The sequence below is a fragment of the Oncorhynchus clarkii genome, chromosome 5 (assembly GCF_045791955.1).
Source record: "Oncorhynchus clarkii lewisi isolate Uvic-CL-2024 chromosome 5, UVic_Ocla_1.0, whole genome shotgun sequence".
NCBI classification, from domain to species: domain Eukaryota; kingdom Metazoa; phylum Chordata; class Actinopteri; order Salmoniformes; family Salmonidae; genus Oncorhynchus; species Oncorhynchus clarkii.
In genome coordinates this window covers 23,100,273-23,118,233 of record NC_092151.1, presented here as the reverse complement: position 1 = coordinate 23,118,233, position 17,961 = coordinate 23,100,273, and the positions used below count along the sequence as shown (strand labels likewise).

Genomic DNA, 17,961 nt, shown 5'->3' with positions numbered 1-17,961 from the left:
CATATCAAGATCAAGGTAAGACCCAGATGCAGACTGTTGAAGTAACCATGTTTATTGTAGCAATAGGGGCAGGCAAAGACAGGTCAAGGCAGGCAGGGGTCGAAGATCCAGGGTAAGGCAAAGGTACAGGACGGCAGGCGGACTCAGGGTCAGGGACAGGCAGAGTTCAGTAATCCAGAGGTGGAGCAAAGGTACAGGATGGCAGGCAGGCTCAGGGTCAGGCAGAGAGGTCAGACGGGCGGGTAAAGGGTCAGGACAGGCAAAGGTCAAAAACCAGGATGACGAGGAAAGAGAGGCTGGGAAACGATAGGCGCTGCCAGGAAAACCGCTGATAAACTTGAACTAACAAGACCAACTGGCAACAAACAGACAGAGAACACAGGTATAAATACACAGGGATAATAGCGAAGATGGGTGACACCTGGAGGGGGGTGGAGACAAGCACAAGGACAGGTGAAACAGATCAGGGCGTGACACACCAGTCAAATTCCAATGTATAACCCTGCAAACACTTTCACGTGTAACTTCAACTAAAAGCAACATTGCATTGATTGTATTGGCTGTCTGTCTACCTATATTTTTGTATCTATCTACCCCCAACGATTTAATTTGTTGGGTATGTTCGATGTTTGTCCGAAATCAGCAAAAGAGATCAACAAAAAAGGCAAACATCGACTTTGATCAAGTGCTTCAGTGTTTGTGTAATACCTTAATCTCGTAGCAATTTTCAGTATTATATAATGATTTAAAGAGCAGACAAATAACAAGTCACAACTCCAAAGTCCAGTGAGCAGCAGACCAGGTCAGACCATGTCCTTTAACTCCTACCCTGTTTCAACCTAAACTGGATCCTGCCCTGAGTTGGTGTGAATTGGAGTTGGATCTCTATAGCCCTCTATGAGGGTGGAGTATAGACTGACTGATCAATCGACTGGTGTATTAAAAAAGGAGTGCTGTTAGGATGTACTGGTTTAGCCTAGTCGCCAGATTTGAACGTGTTTTAGCCAACTCCTCTTACTTCCCTTGCCATCCCATGCATTCAGTATAACAACAAATACGACAGAGTTGGCTAAAGCATAAACCAATCTGGCAACCGGGCTAGTACTGGTTAGGCTTTCTTCAGAGCCCTGCGCAGGTCAGTGTAGAAGTTGATGAGGGTGCTGGCCATGGCTGTGTCCACGGCAGACTGGGGGATCATACCCCGGAGGTCTGTCTGAATGTACCCTGTCAGGAGGCTCTGGGCTGGGGCGGTGGTGCTATCTGGGGTGGGCACACAGAACCAGCCACATGGGTGGTTGAAGCCCCGGACATAACTCTGATGCTGCTCCTCATGCTCCACACTGATACCTGGTGGATAGTGGAGACAGACAAAATCTGTGGTCAGACAACTTCCTGGAGTGGTCTTCCGGGTCTCCCTAAAATAAGTTGACCCTGCATATAGACCTTGTGGAAAGGAAAGATTAAACAAAAATTGACTCCCTAAAGTTTAGAACAATTGAAATGTTTCAGTTAAACACCACTTTTGGAAATTTAACAGAAAAGGAAACACCTACACAGACACAGAGCTATTACACACAGACACAGAGATATTACACACCTACAGATAACTTTAACACACCTACACAGAACTATTACACACAGACAGAGTCACAGACATAGAGCTATTACACACCTACACAGAACTATTACACACATAGACAGAGTCGCAGACACAGAGCTATTACACACCTACACAGAGCTATTACACACCTACACAGAACTATTACACACATAGACAGTCGCAGACACAGAGCTATTACACACCTACACAGAGTTATTACACAGAAAACATTTCCTGGATCACAATCTTTAAATATCAAACCTGTGAGGCTGTTTGGGATTCAGCATTTTAGTTAGATACTAATACTGTAGTTAGAAGAAAGCAGTGAACTCCAGACGTCTTACACACAACACATTTGTATTCATTATGCTACCTTCCCTTGTGGTTCCATCACTGCACATTGCTACTCACCGCAGGACAATAGTCCATCCTGGTAGTCTGTGGTGTAGGAGAAATCAATAAACTCTCTGGGAGCTATGATGTTCCACAGCTGGCCTGCAGTTGTGTACCTCATCACACAACAGCCCTGCAGACAGACAGAGATAAACTTAGCCATTGATTCATTTGGGATAACATGCTAACTGTGACAAAGCTCTTTTATATAACCTAATAAGAAGATGGAATATCATTATTCTGACAAATTGAGTAATATTTAGGGCAGTGGGTCTACTTAAGTGTGGTAAAATAGGAATTACACAAAAAAACCTCTGTGCAGTCTGCATGTATCTTCAAGAGAGAAATAAGATACAGTGGGGCAAAAAAGTATTTAGTCAGCCACCAATTGTGCAAGTTCTCCCACTTAAAAAGATGGGAGAGGCCTGTAATTTTCATCATAGGTACACTTCAACTATGACAGACAAAATGAGAAGAAAAGAAATCCAGAAAATCTCATTGTAGGATTTTTTATGAATTTATTTGCAAAATATGGTGGAAAATTAGTATTTGGTCAGCTACAAACAAGCAAGATTTCTCTCACAGACCTTCTTTAAGAGGCTCCTCTTCTTCCTCCACTCGTTACCTGTATTAATGGCACCTGTTTGAACTTGTTATTAGTATAAAAGACACCTGTCCACAACCTCAAACAGTCACACTCCAAACTCCACTATGGCCAAGACCAAAGAGCTGTCAAAGGACACCAGAAACAAAATTGTAGACCTGCACCAGGCTGGGAAGACTGAATCTGCAATAGGTAAGCAGCTTTGTTTGAAGAAATCGCCAGGGACTCAAATCCTGCAGTGCCAGACGTGTCCCCCTGCTTAAGCCAGTACATGTCCAGGCCCGTCTGAAGTTTGCTAGAGAGCATTTGGATGATCCAGAAGAAGATTGGGAGAATGTCATATGGTCAGATGAAACCAAAATATAACTTTTTGGTAAAAACTCAACTCGTCGTGTTTGGAGGACAAAGAATGCTGAGTTGGAGCCAAAGAACACCATACGTACTGTGAAGCATGAGGGTGGAAACATGATGCTTTGGGGCTGTTTTTCTGCAAAGGGACCAGGACGACTGATCCGTGTAAAGGAAAGGATGAATGGGGCCATGTATCATGAGATTGAGTGAAAACCTCCTTCTATCAGCAAGGGCATTGAAGATGAAACGTGGCTGGGTCTTTCAGCATGACAATGATCCCAAACACACCGCCCAGGCAACGAAGGAGTGGCTTCGTAAGAAGCATTTCAAGGTCCTGGAGTGGCCTAGCCAGTCTCTAGATCTCAACCCCAAAGAAAATCTTTGGAGGGAGTTGAAAGTCCTTGTTGCCCAGCAACACCCCCAAAACATCATTGCTCTAGAGGAGATCTGCATGGAGGAATGGGCCAAAATACCAGCAACAGTGTGTGAAAACCTTGTGAAGACTTACAGAAAACGTTTGACCTCTGTCATTGCCAACAAAGGGTATATAACAAAGTATTGAGATAAACTTTTGTTATTGACCAAATACTTATTTTCCACCATAATTTGCAAATAAATTCATTAAAAATCCTACAATGTGATTTTCTGGATTTTTTTTCTCTCATTTTGTCTGTCATAGTTGAAGTGTACCTATGATGAAAATTACAGGCCTCTCTCACCTTTTTAAGTGGGAGAACTTGCACAATATTGGTGGCTGACTAAATACTTTTTTGCCCCACTGTACTTTTGTCATTTGATCACGTAATCAAAGAACACTTAAGGGATGATGGGTTTACCTGATCAAGGTTTTCTATTATGTCCATTGCTGTCATCAAACTATCCCAGTCTAATCGATAAGGCCCAGGGCGTATGTAATCCACTATTCTATTGGGGTTATCGTCGACCATACCCTGGGATTTATACCTGCAAGATAAAACCATCACACATCAGATCAGACAAATAAACCTTCCCACTGGGTACACAATGGTTGAATCAACGTTGTTTCCACGTCATTTCAATTAAATGATGTTAAACCAACGTGGAATAGACGTTTAATTTATGTATGTGGCCAGTGGGTTCCTTTTTCATCAATAAAAGGGAATGCATTGACTGCAATATGGCTAAAACACAAAATATAGGCATGATATTTGTGATTTCATGCCCAGGGTCATTACTGAAAGAAGGCCCATACTTACAGATAGCCACGAAACTCCTCTGATGACTTTCTCCATACCGTGACATCTTTCTACAATGTAAGATTACAAAAAACATCAAGATAGTGGAAACCCCATAGACGCAGAAGAAACAGTCTGGTGCCAGCGCAGTTTTGCACAAACAAAATGAGCTTATAAGGAATTGAAAGTGTAAGTGGGTGAAGACAGTATATGGTGTGTGGTATACATCGTTTCCAATCAATTAACTTTTGAGCCTACAGTATAGGAGGTGATTAAATAGACTGTGAAAATACTGTATCACCCACCGATTTCTTGGCTACCCTCCACTCATTCTCATCCAGGCTATGGTAAGACATGAGAGTGTTCTGCAGTCTGGCTGTCAAAGCACTGGGTTCTTGCAAGGTTCCCATTTTGATCCTTTTCAAAACAACTTCAAACATCAATTCGCATTGTATATTATGAAACAATTAAATATAGCAATTATGAGCAAATCTATATTCATGGCTTATTTAGCACAGCTCAATTACCAGAATATTGTATGCTTTTTAACTGATATGCTCATTTCAAAAGAGAAAACAGCCGCACAGTTTGCCCGACCCTTTAGAAGCCGGTTCATTTTGTTGAAATCTGACACCCCAATACCGCACAGTTAAATCAGACAATTATCGTTCAGCTCACATAAGGTATTTCACCGAATAGTCCTTACCTTTGAATGGTGTTGCAATTTACGATAGTGGTTCAGTTTTCATGTATTTATAGTAAACACATCTGCAAACGGTGAGCGAAAATTATGTTCCTGTATGTGAGAGCTCCTCTATCACCCAATCAGAAGTGTAGTCGTTTCCTGTGTTTGATATGTTCCGTGTTCCTATTGGTCAGATGCGTTACTGTATATCGGACCATCGAGTGGGAGCAGTAGGAGAGGGTGGAGAGTTTATATGAACCTGCATGAATAGGTGCGCTCCTTTTGAAAGCTAATGTGTTAAACGACACAGGTGGAACCAGTGATGTGTATAAACCCTGGATTGCTGATGCTATGTATTGTATTGGTCAATGGTCTACGCTATCTATGGGACATCCCTACCCAATGAAGTTGAAATTGAAAATGGTTAAGGTAAGGGTTAAGGTTAGGATTAAGGTCAGGGTTAGGTAAGGTTTATGGTCATGGTAAGGGTAAGGGTTAAGGTTTAGGGTTTAGTCGCAAGGATTCTGGATTGCACCAAGGAGAGGCTTTGCCAAACATTTTTTTTTTATTTTTTTATTTTTTTATTTTTTTTACATTTTATTATTAACCCATGCACCACCACCCCTCTTCGGAGGACACATATCTTGTTTTTGTTTTTTTTACAGCTTTTCTGCTACATATATTTTAAATATACATATACATTTTACATATACATTTTACATATACATTTTACATATACATTTTACATACACATTTTGTATACACATTTTACATTCATGGTACTTTTATATAAAGCAATCATATAACAATAATACATTACAGAAACTCTTTAATCCCACCCCTCAGCCACTCTCAGCCCATCCCACCTATCACCATAGACCACCCTCGTTTGGTTTCCATGTGCCATATATTTTTCAATTGTGCTGTGATGTTTTACATACATTTTTAACCTTTCTAATCGTATAGTATCCACAGATTGAGAGCTAAAGATGAAAAACTTCCCTACAAGTATAATTATATTATTTATTGACTGACTATGGCTTTCCAAATCACCCAACACTGCTATTTGTAAGGTACATTTTAAATTAATGTTGTGATTTGAATCAAGTGTTGTTTTTTGGACCAGTTCATTAACCATGTGCCATGGAATCGGTATATCAAAAATATCTTCTCATTTATTTTGCAACCTGTATGGCGCAGCTGTCAACATTTCTGTCCTCAAATAAAACTGGTAGATGTATTTCTATTTATGCCAATACCTTTCAGCCAATTTGTATCGTTAATATATGACAGGCAAATAAATTCCCCACCTTCTCCTTTTTTCACTTGCCTCCTCCATTATTGTGTTAATGCTCCAATCAGTTGGTTATAAATTTGGATTGAGCAAACGTTCCCATATATTTTCGATAGCTGCACATTTGACATAACTTCACCGATTGTATTCATAATATCATTAATAAATATAATACAATAAAAATAAATCCATAAAGAATGTTTTTTTATTAATCAGTATATTTGAGTTTAACCATAACATTTGTTGTAATGTTTGTTCTATCATTTCTGGAGGATAAAACTGAAATTGTAACCAGCTTTATATGGCTTGTTTAAAAAAGGAAGATACTTTCAACAAAATTTCATTTTCAATTAGTTGGAAATGAGAAGTTGTAATCTGTATAAAGGCAAAAAGGCCATTTTTGAACAATGGATGACCCTTTCTGAATAATCTACTGGAGAACCATTTTGGGTTTAAATATAATTGATGTATGAGTGATACTTTTAGTGAGAGGTTTAAAGCTTTAATATTTAATAATTTTATCCCCACAAACTCATATTCACAATATAAATAGGCACATTTAATTTTAGCATTCCAAATAAAACAAATGATTTTTTGCTCATATGATAAAAAAAAACGAGTCCTCTGGAGTAGGCGTGCCATTAGTAAGTAAGTAAACTGTGATACGATCAAAGAGTTAATCAATGTGATTTCTCCATAAATAGACATGTATTGACCTCTCCATGGTTGCAGAATCTTATCTATTTTTGCAAACTTTCTATTGAAATTGATTGTGGTAACTTCATTTATATGATTTGAGATGTGAATACCAAGTTGTCTACTTCACAATCTGCCCATTTTATTAGTAAACTACAAGGTAGTGTAAACACTGTGTTTTTTAACAATCCAATACGTAATATGTCATAATTAGGTTTTAGTCCAGAGAGGCTAGAAAAGTGATCAATATCTTCAATGAGACTGTGCAGGGATCCAGAGTCATCAGCATACATTGACACTTTTGTTTTTATCCCCTGTATTTCTAACCCCTTGATGTTCCTGTTGGATCTAATTTTAATAGCTAGCATTTCAATGTCCATAATAAATAGATATAGAGACAATGGACAGCCTTGTTTTACTCCTCTTAAAAGCTCAATACTTTCTGAAAAGTAACCATTATTTACAATATTACATCTGAGGTTGCTGTACATAACTTTAAGCCATTGTATAAGAGATTCACCGAAATTAAAGTAATCCAAGCATTTAAATATAAATTCTAGTCATACTTTATCAAACACCTTCTCAAAATCTGCTATGAAGACCAGGCATGGTATCTTTGATGCTTCACAATGTTCAATTGTTTCAAGTAATTGTCGTATATTATCTCCAATGAATGAACAATATCTGGTAAAACCTTTTTTATTCTACATGCTATGCATTTCGCCAGGATTTTCAAATCACAACATTGAAGTGTTAGAGGCCTCCAGTTTTTTTAATGGACTGGATCTTTATACTTACCACCTGGATTCTGTTTTAGTAGTAATGAAATCAGACCTTATTGTTGAGTACCTGAAAGTCTACCATTTTTAAAGGAGTAATTAAAACATGCTAATAATGGATCTTTGAGTACATCAAAAAAAGGTATGATATAACTCTACTGGTATACCATCAAGTCCTAGTGTTTTTAAAGACTGAAAATATTCAATTGCCTCAAAAAGTTCCTCTTCTGTAAGTTGGCCTTCACACTGGTCTTTCTGTACATTTATTACATTTCCCTTATTATTATTATTACTAGGAAAGAAATCCTGAATTACATTCAGTAGAAATAAAGGAGACTGAAAAGAAATATAGGAGAAATTAAGGAGACCGAAAAGAAAACATATGCTTAAAATATTTTGCTCCCTCTTTCAAAATATAATTTGGTAAATGCACTGTAGATATTACATTAAAAATCATCCCGTTTGCAGCTACAATAGTAATTTACAACATTAAATCTGATAAATGTGATGTTATTTTAATGGACAAAATGTGCTTTTCTTTCAAAAACAAGGACATTTCTAAGTGACCCCAAACTTTTGAACGGTAGTGTATAAAAAAACAAACAGAAATACCTAATTTGCGTAAGTATTCAGACATTTTTGCTTATGAGACTCGAAATTGAGCTCAGGTGCATCCTGTTTCCATTGATCATCCTTGACATGTTTCTACAACTTGGTGTCCACCTGTGGTAAATGTAATTGATTGAACATGTTTTGGAAATGCACACACCTGTCTACAGTTGACAGTGCATGTCAGGGCCAAAACGAAGCCATGAGGTCATATGAATTTTCGGTAGAGCTCCAAGACAGGATTGTGTCGAGGCACAGATCTGGGGAAGGTATCAAAGCATTTTTTGCAGCATTGAAGGTCCCCAAGAACACAGTGGCCTCCATCATTCTGAAATGGAAGAAGTTTGGAACAAGGATTTTTCTTTATTGTTTACTATTTTCTACATTGTAGAATATTATTTATCTCTTTTTGTAGAGAAAAATGAATTTTGATTGGCTGGGCCTGTGCCCAGTCATATAAAATCCATAGATTAGGGCTAATGAATTCATTTCAATTGATTGATTTCCTTATATGAACTGTAACTCAGAACCGTTAATTGTTGCATGTTGCGTTTATTATAAAATAATTCCAATCCCGAAGGCAAATGCAGTTTAGCGATATAAAAGGACTGACTTTAGGACCATGTAGATGCCTGGGAGCGGGAGGGAAGGCTGTTTGTATGCCGGCGGGCGGACTGGCTTTATGGATATCTTATCGAAACAGCATGACTTTTTCTCCAAGCAGTGCAGAGGTAAAATGGCTGAAGTAGATGGCTTTGAGTAGGTAGGGTAACTGCTAGTTTAGTCAAATCAAACCGTTTTAATCCCGGTGCTAAACTAGTTAATTATTTAATGTCATGAGTGTGTGGAATATTAAGTCACCTATTAGCCTATTTTAGAACCCTGAAATACTTACTCACCTCTCCAACATATAGCGCAGCATTGTCGAACAGTCAGAATGTTTAATTTCAATTCACTTTACATGTTGTCAGCTGATTTGTCCCCATTTCGGAGACAAAATATCCACAGGGAAGTGTTATCAACCCGACCTTCAGTACGCTGGTCTGTTTATTGGTTTGCAATTCGCACTGTGACAAACACTTGCACAATATGGCTGAGCCTACCGAACTACAGACTGAAAGTTGGCCCATGCAATCAGCAGGTAGATTTCAAACACTTCTAGCTGATTACATTCCTTTACATTATGCTACTGTTAACATATTGTGCATCACCTGCAATGACTTGGGAGATTGAAAATACAAGAGACAGAATTTACTAAAAAGTCGGGGAAACACTTTACTGTGGATACCCTATTTCCACCTCCTACCGTCAAAAGGATCAAAGGCACAGACAACCGGTAAAGTACTTGTAAATATCATTTTATTCGCCATTCTGGCTTGTAGAGACTTTCTTCTATTTTAGGCATACTTATTTCAGAATGAATATTATATGGTAACTGTCTGATTTTCACGACTTCCACCGAAGTCGGTCCCTCTCCTTGTTCAGGCGGTGTTCGGCTGTCGACGTCACCGACCTTCTGCCGTCACTGATCCATTTTCCATTGGTTTTGTCTTGTCTTCCTTCACACCTGGTTCCAATCCCATCAATTACATGTGTATTTAACCCTCTGTTCCCCCCTCATGTCCTTGTCGGATATGTATTATTGTATGTTATGTGCAAGTCATGTGTCGATGTGTGACGGGTTTTGTACCCACTTATTATTTTGGTTTTTTGAGTTTTATTAGCACTTATTAAACGACGCCGTTTTATACCAAGTTTGTTTTCCTGCGCCTCTGACTTCACTGCCACGGACATGCACCCATTACACTGATGCTTAGGCAAGTCTCCTATTGATGTGAATGAAACTACAGAAACAAGGTGATAATGTCTTTGTTTTAGTTTTTAAATTGTGTAGAAATGCAGTAAATGAGCTTAATTGTTTTGCTGAAATGACGCCCCTGGATGCACAGTTTCTTCAAACGAGCACCCCGTTCAGCCATTTACGGTTACTACATCTCATTGGGTGGAACAGTTGTCTTTCGATGTCACTCCTGGAGATGCAGGTTTTTGAATCAAGTGCAAAATCCCTTCATCGGGGTAAACTGGCATGCAAAACCAATGCCATGTAATTCTGGCTGAATTCCATTAAAAAAACGTTATATTTAGTTTGTCCTTGACTTTTTCCAAATGATTGGATAGGTTGAAAGGGGAGAGTCAAAGTATGTATTAAGGGAATTTAAACATTCTAAACCATCTGGCAGAGTTGTGATGAGGGAAAGGAGATTATTTCCCCTTTGGAATGCAGTAAGGTTGATACATTCAAATCACTTAGACAAAATAGCCTATTGGTAATTGCCAGCCAATCGTGTTGAAATAATGAGCAATCAGGGTTAATGTACTTTAAAAACAAATCTAATTTACTGGATAAAATAAATCAATAATGCAATTGCAAGATAACAAAACATATTTTTGACTCAATGTCCATTCAACTGGTCAATGAACTAGACACAGCTGGCTATTGGGGAGTTCCTGTTGACTGTTTATAAAAGGGTTGAACAGGTGTCATTGTCAAAAACATAATCCCATTGTGTTTACACTACAAACGTCAGTTATTTAGCAAGCAAGGGCATTTTGGCTATTGCCTATTTAATGTGACTCAATCAGTTGTTCAGCATTGAGGGACGTTACACTCATTTCTAAAAATTGAATTATATTGTCAGTTAAATCCTGATCTTGACAATGGAATGCCTTGTTTTGTCAACACGTGATGTCTATCAACTAGTCCTTCAAGGATGACAGAGTAAATGGTGGTGTACCTTCAGTAAAATATAAACACATTTTTGTCTGGATATATCTTTGGGAAATGAATGGTGTCATTGAAAATGTGAGGTTATTCAGGTTCAGATCTGAGAACTTTAGTTTTAACTATGCTTTGTGGAAGGTAACCATTTAAGGGGGAACAAATAGTTACTTTGGAGGTGACAAAGTATTTGAATACAGATCCCAAAAAATGACTATTTTCTAAAACCATTTCAATACGCAACTGATAAAGCAAGTACCTTGTTTTTATATTTCAATACCGATCTCAGGAAGTGGCTACTTTTTAAGAAACTATTGGATTGTCTGCCTTCAACTAACAAACTTTATCTGCAACTGCATGTTGAAGATATAAATAATTAATAGTGCTCGCACACAATCTCCTATACTATACCATTCTATTTGACAGTCATATTTGATATACACAACACATTTATATCTGAACATTCTGTGAATGTCCATTGCCATAGGAGTACATAATCAAGTCAAACCAATGATATTTTGTAAAGATAAGTATAAATCAGTTGACGTTCGACTGACTCAACATGCCACTGAAAAGGTAGAAAGTTGCAATTAATTTTATGACACCTGAAATTACTGCAGAGAAATTCAAAGCCATCTGCAAACAGCAAGTTGGATGCTTAGCAAAAACAACTTAACTCTTTGTCCATCTGTGGGTAAGTGTTGTTTCAAACACACACTATAACATATTTAAAGAGACAGTTTACTCAGAATACAAACTAACATGATTTTGGCTATAGTTATTTAAGTTTTGAGATATTTAGTTTCCTTTTAAAACTTAATAGCCATATTTTGTAACCATTAGCATTCCACTTAACAACTGTTCTTGTGCCTGTGTAATAAAACTTAAACATTTTATTAGCATGTTACATAATTGGTAATTGCATTTTAATTGCATAGCAATCAGCTGCATTTTTAACTCATGTACACAAGGAATAATGACTGTCCTTATTCCACTTGTGTAATAACTCCATTGTGCAATTATAAAGCAATTTCCAAGGTCCTATGTAACAACAATGTCGCTATTGTCACAAAATTACTACACATGTATAAGAACTTGATGTCAAGTGTTACTGTATTACCTTGTCTCAATCATTATGAAAATACTGTATATTTGTTGGTCATTTTTAAGCTGCAAAAGTGGTCTACTCTAATGTTGAGGGGATTCCATGTCCTTCATTTATTTAATTCTAGGCTATATTAAGATTCATATCTAGGAGCCCTCCAAACCATGTGCTTATGGTCATTATATTTCAACGCAACTGTTGTAGTTTTTGGTTTTTCATAAAATATTTGGCAACCATAAAATATTTTTCTTCAAAAAATAGCTATTTCTCTGCAGTATTTTCTGAAAGAAGTATTCAAAATACATAATTTTTTTCTGAGACCTATATTTGAATATCAAAGGAAATTATTGCCACGAGTATTTGAAAAGATGGTATTTTCAAATAAACTACAAAATACAACTATTTTATGTTCAGGTTAACCTTAGTTATGTATCCCAAGATGTACAGTAATGCATTATAAATGCTGTTGAAAGGAAATAGATCAAATCTATCTCATCACCCCTAATGTCTTACCTTTTCTGATTTCAATATTATCAGATGTAATATTTTACAGATAATTGGTAATCCCAACAAGATTCTGAATAATGCAGTTCTTTAACAAGTTATGCACCTAATAAGTTATTTATCTTCCCTGATGGATCTGTGGTAGTCTCCAATGGGTGTACAAGGACAAGTAAAGTATCAACAACAGATGCTAGAAAATACTTTTGACCGATATTAGTATCCTTCAAGTAGTGCCCACTATTTGTTTCCTCTTCAGCCCTATTGATTCTAGGCTATAGCCTACTTCCCAGGCCCAATGGTTGTTGGTGTAATGCCTCCTTCGTTCATTAGGATACTGCCTATATCATGTGTGTTTTCAGGGCTTGATCTGTTGACCAACATGAAGGTAGCTACTAGAATGACAATTATGGCAGAGGCTGCAACAACAGCAATGAGCTTCCATTTGGCCTTGATGTTGTCACATTTCTTCTGCTCCTTCACCTTCATTGAGGTCTTGTGGAAGGACTTGCTCTAAACAAACAAACCAATCAAGCACTAAAGTCAATTCACCGTTCTGATAAAACACCACTGTCTATCTTGAACACCAAAAAGGACCTCCGGTTGTGGAAGGCTTGGCCAGAGTGAGGTCTGAACAGCTTTTATATTAAAAAGTGATGCATCTGAATTGGATCAGATCAGAATAAAAATGGTGTGTGTGTGTGTGTGTGTGTGTGTATAAATAATAATAATTAAAAAGCAATCCCAGTCTCACTTTTAACTTCAGTTCCTCAGCCCTTTTGTCAAGGTCCTGCAGTTTCGCCTTGCGTTCCTCGGTCTTCTCCATGTTGTCCATCATGATGACCTTCACCTCCTCCGCCTCTTCCTGAGCCTGACGCAGCCGACTGTTCTTGTCAGGCTGAGAGAGATGGCACGTGAATTAAATACAAATATTTTCCTACAGTTCTGTCAAAGTGCTGGTGTTGATTTAATGTTGATAAACCCAACAGAATATCTAACAAATATAATATAAAATATGAAACAAAAATCCCTAGAGATTCTCTTTTTTAGCCAGAGGAAGAGGTAGAATGTGTTTCACTACAGGGTGAAGTTTCCCCTAGGTACAGATCTAGGATCAGTTCCCCCTCCCCCAATCCTAACCTTAACCATTAAACTGGCCCCAGATCAGCATTTATAGGGGCAACTTCACCCTGAGGTCAAGGCTGAAATGTAGCACTCTAAAAAGGAAGAACTGTAAACCAAGCAGCTGTCAAGGAATGTATATTTTTTTTGTAATTGTTGGCTACAGCAAAATAATGCATGGGGTGGTATTCATGGATGTTTTTATTCAACAAAATATGATACCCTTTCAAATATAATGTATTTGTCAAATCAATTCCACATTTGATTGAACCGTGTTGTTCTGAAAACTCAAATGAATATCTATTTTACAATATGTTGTCTTTTGATTTACAGTAAGTAAATCTTATGATAGGCCTATTCATATTTCAGAGGTGTATGTTAAATTGTTATCCTGTAGGTGCAATAAAATGTGTCAACGACCTCCAGCTAGGCAAGGATATGCTGGGGTATGTCTCAAAGTATACTGTCTTCCTCTCTCCGTCTCATCTGCGCAATATCTGAAAACTAAACTGTAAAATAAATCCCGACATAGCATGTGGAATTTAATCTTACCTGTTTGTCATGTTCTTTGAAATCACTAGACTACAGGCGAATGGAGAGGGACGAGCAGAGGAACCCACTTTTATCTATTGAGATGCACCCAATGTGAATGCTCAAACAAAGCAGCGTTTCAAATACGCATTTAATTAACCACTTGTCAATGGTGTTTACAAAGTATTCTGTATTATCATAAAATATAGACTAGGCTCTATATGAATCTTCCCTAGTCTCAAAAGTAATGTCATAGAACATTATTCCGTCAACATAGGCAAAAGGAAAGTGGAAGTAGCCCGTGCATCTGAAGTTAAATTCCAAATTATAATACATCGTTTTTGAATGTCACACAAAACAATTCCCTTTTCTTGATTTACTTTGGATTAATAGCTTACCATGTTTCTGCACGATCTTATTGTTATCCCGAGAATAAATAATTTATCCGAGTCGGTGCAAAATCCAGTAGAAACTATTTTAGTTGGGAGAGAGCGTGAAGACTTTCTGAATTTATGCCGCGTTCAAGTGCTAGTTGGAACTCGGAAATTTACGACTTGCTAACTGGTTGACGGCACGTGTACTTCAACCATTTAGTCATTTGGACATTTCCGAGTTACCTAGTAAGGACTAGCATGTGAATGTGGAATTACTCACTCCACCTCGTTCGTGATAGTGAACTATTCTGCACATTATGTTTACAACATTCTTTTTGCAGTCTGCCGTATCGTAGAAGGAAGAGGAGGGTAACCTTCCTCCCTGGTTGACTTTGCATAAATGTTCTATTGCAGCTTGAAAGAATCTCAGGGAACAGTTATTATATTCTAATCTATTATACAGTTATTATACTCACGTTAACTTTTACACGTTATAGTGTAAATGGCAAGGTTTATTGATAAATGACTTTTTCCATGGCTACCCATGATATATTCTCATGATCGTTTTATATTTCTTTGTTCAAATGTCATCCGTGTACTGTTCGTTCAATCAATTTCCGAATTTATACAACCAAGACGGATAATTATTTCGACCGCAGTAATTAATTCGTTCACAAGATTGAACAGAGATGGTGTGGGCATAGAGAGGAGGGGCTGCAACATGATTACGTCGCTAGTTGTTTTCAAAGTAAAGGCTGTGTTACTGATATTACCTGAACATATCCAGATAGCTATCTTTCGCAGGTTAGTTATAAATTAAAGTCACCAATAATTGACGTTTGTTAGTTAGCTGCCTTCAATTATTGGTGGCTTTACAGACAAGACAGGGAGATTATATTAAAAGCCAACAAGCATTGAGCTAAAACTAGCTAGCTATCATACCAAACAGGTGAGTGTGCTTGTGTATGTATGCATGTCTGTCTATGGTAGGTTACAAAGATCGTTCAAGACTATCCAGCCCCAACTAACACGGCTTGATATGCCGAGTTTTGACCATGACCCTTTCTCTGCCATCAGGTGAGTATGAATTAATTATCAACAATTGTCTACTCTGTATGGTATATGTAGGTGGTAATTCCCTCCACCTAATAATGGCAGAGATTTAAGGAAGTACAATGGATCGTTCAATTGTTCAATCATTCTCAATGGTAGTTCGTGAGTATATCTGTAGAGCAATAGGTGGGCATATTACATATGGCCACTACTACACCTGCACCACTGCATGAGATTGACGCTGGTTTGGTTGACGATGACACTACACATGTACAGGCAGGCACTGCCATTCATTGCCTTGCATGGTATGGCTTCGTATATACTAGAGCAGGTATTCCCAAACAGGGGTACCCAAATAAAAAATAAACTTAAAAAAAAAAAAAAAAAACTTTTTTGCTTCACATTTTCAAACAGTCCATTTATATTTTCCAACAGGGCTATACATTTGGGTGAGGTTTTTTTCTCGCCTGAGTAGCTTAGTTTCACTGCCCTTAATAAAATTAAACCATATTTTTTAAATGTATTTTTAAATTTCACCTTTATTTAACCAGGTAGGCTAGTTGAGAACAAGTTCTCATTTACAACTGGAACCTGGCCAAGATAAAGCAAAGCAGTGCGACACAATCAACAACACAGAGTTGCACATGGAATAAACAAGCGTACAGTCAATAACACAATAGAAAAAGTCTATATACAGTGTGTGCAAATGGCGTGAGGAGGTAAGGCAATAAATAGGCCATAGTAGCGAAGTAATTACAATTGAGCAAATTAACACTGGAGTGATAGATGTGCAGATGATATGCAAGTAGAAATACTGGTGTGCAAAAGAGCAGAAAAGTAAATAAAAACAGTATGGAAACAAGGTAGGTAGATTACTATTTACAGGTGGCCTAGGTATAGCTGCAGCGATCGGTTAGCTGCTCAGATAGCTGATGTTTAAAGTTAGTGAGGGAAATATAAGTCTCCAGCTTCAGCGATTTTTGAAATTCGTTCCAGTCATTGGCAGCAGAGAACTGAAAGGAAAGGCAGCCAAAGGAGGTGTTGGCTTTGGGGATGACCAGTGAGATGCTGATGCTGGTGTTCAGTGAAATAACCACACAATGTCAAATACAAGTAGCCTAGTCAAATAATTAACATCCAATCACATTAACCATTACTCTCTCGCAGGAATTCCACTAACGGTTCAAATGTAGCCAAACGCAGCTGCTGCGCATGTTGGTATCTGTACTAATGGCGCAAAAGCCTTTACAGGGAGACGTAGTGGAGTGGTAACGGTGGTAACGGTGGTAGCGTGGTTAGAATACATTCTTCTTTATTGCAGGAAGAACAGGAAGAAAACTTCAACAAAACGATAAGACGAACGTGACTGCTAATGAAACAATGTGCTAACGTGCAACATAACATAGACAATAACCCACCAAATACCCAAAGAAGATGACCGCCTAAATATGGTTCCCAAACAGAGACAACGATAAACACCTGCCTCTAATTGAGAACCAATCTAGGCAACCATAGACCTACATAAACACCTAGATGGTAAACAACCCCATAAACCTACAAAATCCCTAGACAGTAAAAAAAAACCTAGATGAGACAAAACACACATCACTCTCGTCACACCCTGACCTAACCAAAATATATAAAGAAAACAAAGAATACTCAGGTCAGGGCGTGACAGCCCCTGAACTCTTGTGTATTTTCTGCACTATGCAATGATATGGGCAGCGACCATATAATGCTTTTACAATGTACAATGTGTGCTGGTTATCAAGGGGCAAATTATTGACACTTTTTTTTAGAGATGAGCCTAAAGTTTTCTTTACTGACCATCATTTTCACTTGTCTGACTGCTTGTGAGAAACTCGTCATCACGCACGACTGGCCTATCTGGGTGATAATTTTTTTCTCGCCTGAATGATCTGAATCTAGGATTACAGGGACTCTCCGCAACTATATTCAATGTGCTGGACAAAATTGTGGCTATGATTAAGAAGTTGGAGCTCTTCTCTGTCTGCATTAACAAGGACAACACAGGTCTTTTCTTTTTTTGTGTGCAAATGAACTCAAGCTTACGGACAATGTCAAATGTGATATAGCGAAGCACCTGAGGTGGATGCACATTTATGCAGGAACTTTTCCGAAACGGATGACACAAACAACTGGATTCGTTATCCCTTTCATGCTCTGCCTCCAGTCCACTTACTGATATCTGAACAAGAGAGCCTCATCGAAATTGCAACAAGCTGTTCTGTGAAAATTGAATTTAATCAG

General features: G+C 38.0%; 3 protein-coding genes across 5 annotated transcripts in view; 1 reads left to right on the top strand and 2 right to left on the bottom strand.

Moving 5' to 3' along the window:
* Positions 1 to 212: 212 nt before the first annotated feature.
* On the bottom strand, positions 213 to 7,907 carry LOC139408548 (StAR related lipid transfer domain containing 4). Of its 3 annotated transcripts, none has more exons than XM_071152565.1 (6): positions 4,869 to 7,907; positions 4,468 to 4,592; positions 4,184 to 4,233; positions 3,785 to 3,911; positions 2,012 to 2,126; positions 213 to 1,347 (listed from the first exon to the last, which is right to left on the bottom strand). In XM_071152565.1, exons 2-6 carry the CDS (start codon positions 4,570 to 4,572, stop codon positions 1,109 to 1,111), a joined length of 636 nt encoding a protein of 211 aa, XP_071008666.1. In that variant the 5' UTR covers positions 4,573 to 4,592; positions 4,869 to 7,907; the 3' UTR covers positions 213 to 1,108. The 3 variants fall into 3 exon arrangements, with proteins under 3 accessions (XP_071008666.1, XP_071008665.1, XP_071008664.1); XM_071152564.1 differs by having other exon boundaries at positions 4,468 to 4,579; positions 4,869 to 7,905; XM_071152563.1 differs by lacking the exon at positions 4,869 to 7,907 and having other exon boundaries at positions 4,468 to 4,814.
* A 1,657-nt stretch (positions 7,908 to 9,564) lies between these two features.
* Positions 9,565 to 14,819, bottom strand: LOC139408549 (vesicle-associated membrane protein 5-like). The gene is made up of 3 exons (XM_071152566.1): positions 14,662 to 14,819; positions 13,365 to 13,508; positions 9,565 to 13,123 (listed from the first exon to the last, which is right to left on the bottom strand). The coding sequence occupies exons 1-3, from the start codon at positions 14,662 to 14,664 to the stop codon at positions 12,893 to 12,895; spliced, it is 378 nt and encodes a 125-aa protein (XP_071008667.1). The 5' UTR covers positions 14,665 to 14,819; the 3' UTR covers positions 9,565 to 12,892.
* An 857-nt stretch (positions 14,820 to 15,676) lies between these two features.
* The window catches only part of LOC139409658 (uncharacterized), a 28,521-nt gene continuing 26,236 nt past the window's right edge, over positions 15,677 to 17,961 (top strand). The window contains exon 1 of the mRNA XM_071155076.1: positions 15,677 to 15,714. Coding sequence (XP_071011177.1) covers positions 15,677 to 15,714 — 38 coding nt within the window. The remainder of the gene's footprint in view (positions 15,715 to 17,961) is intronic.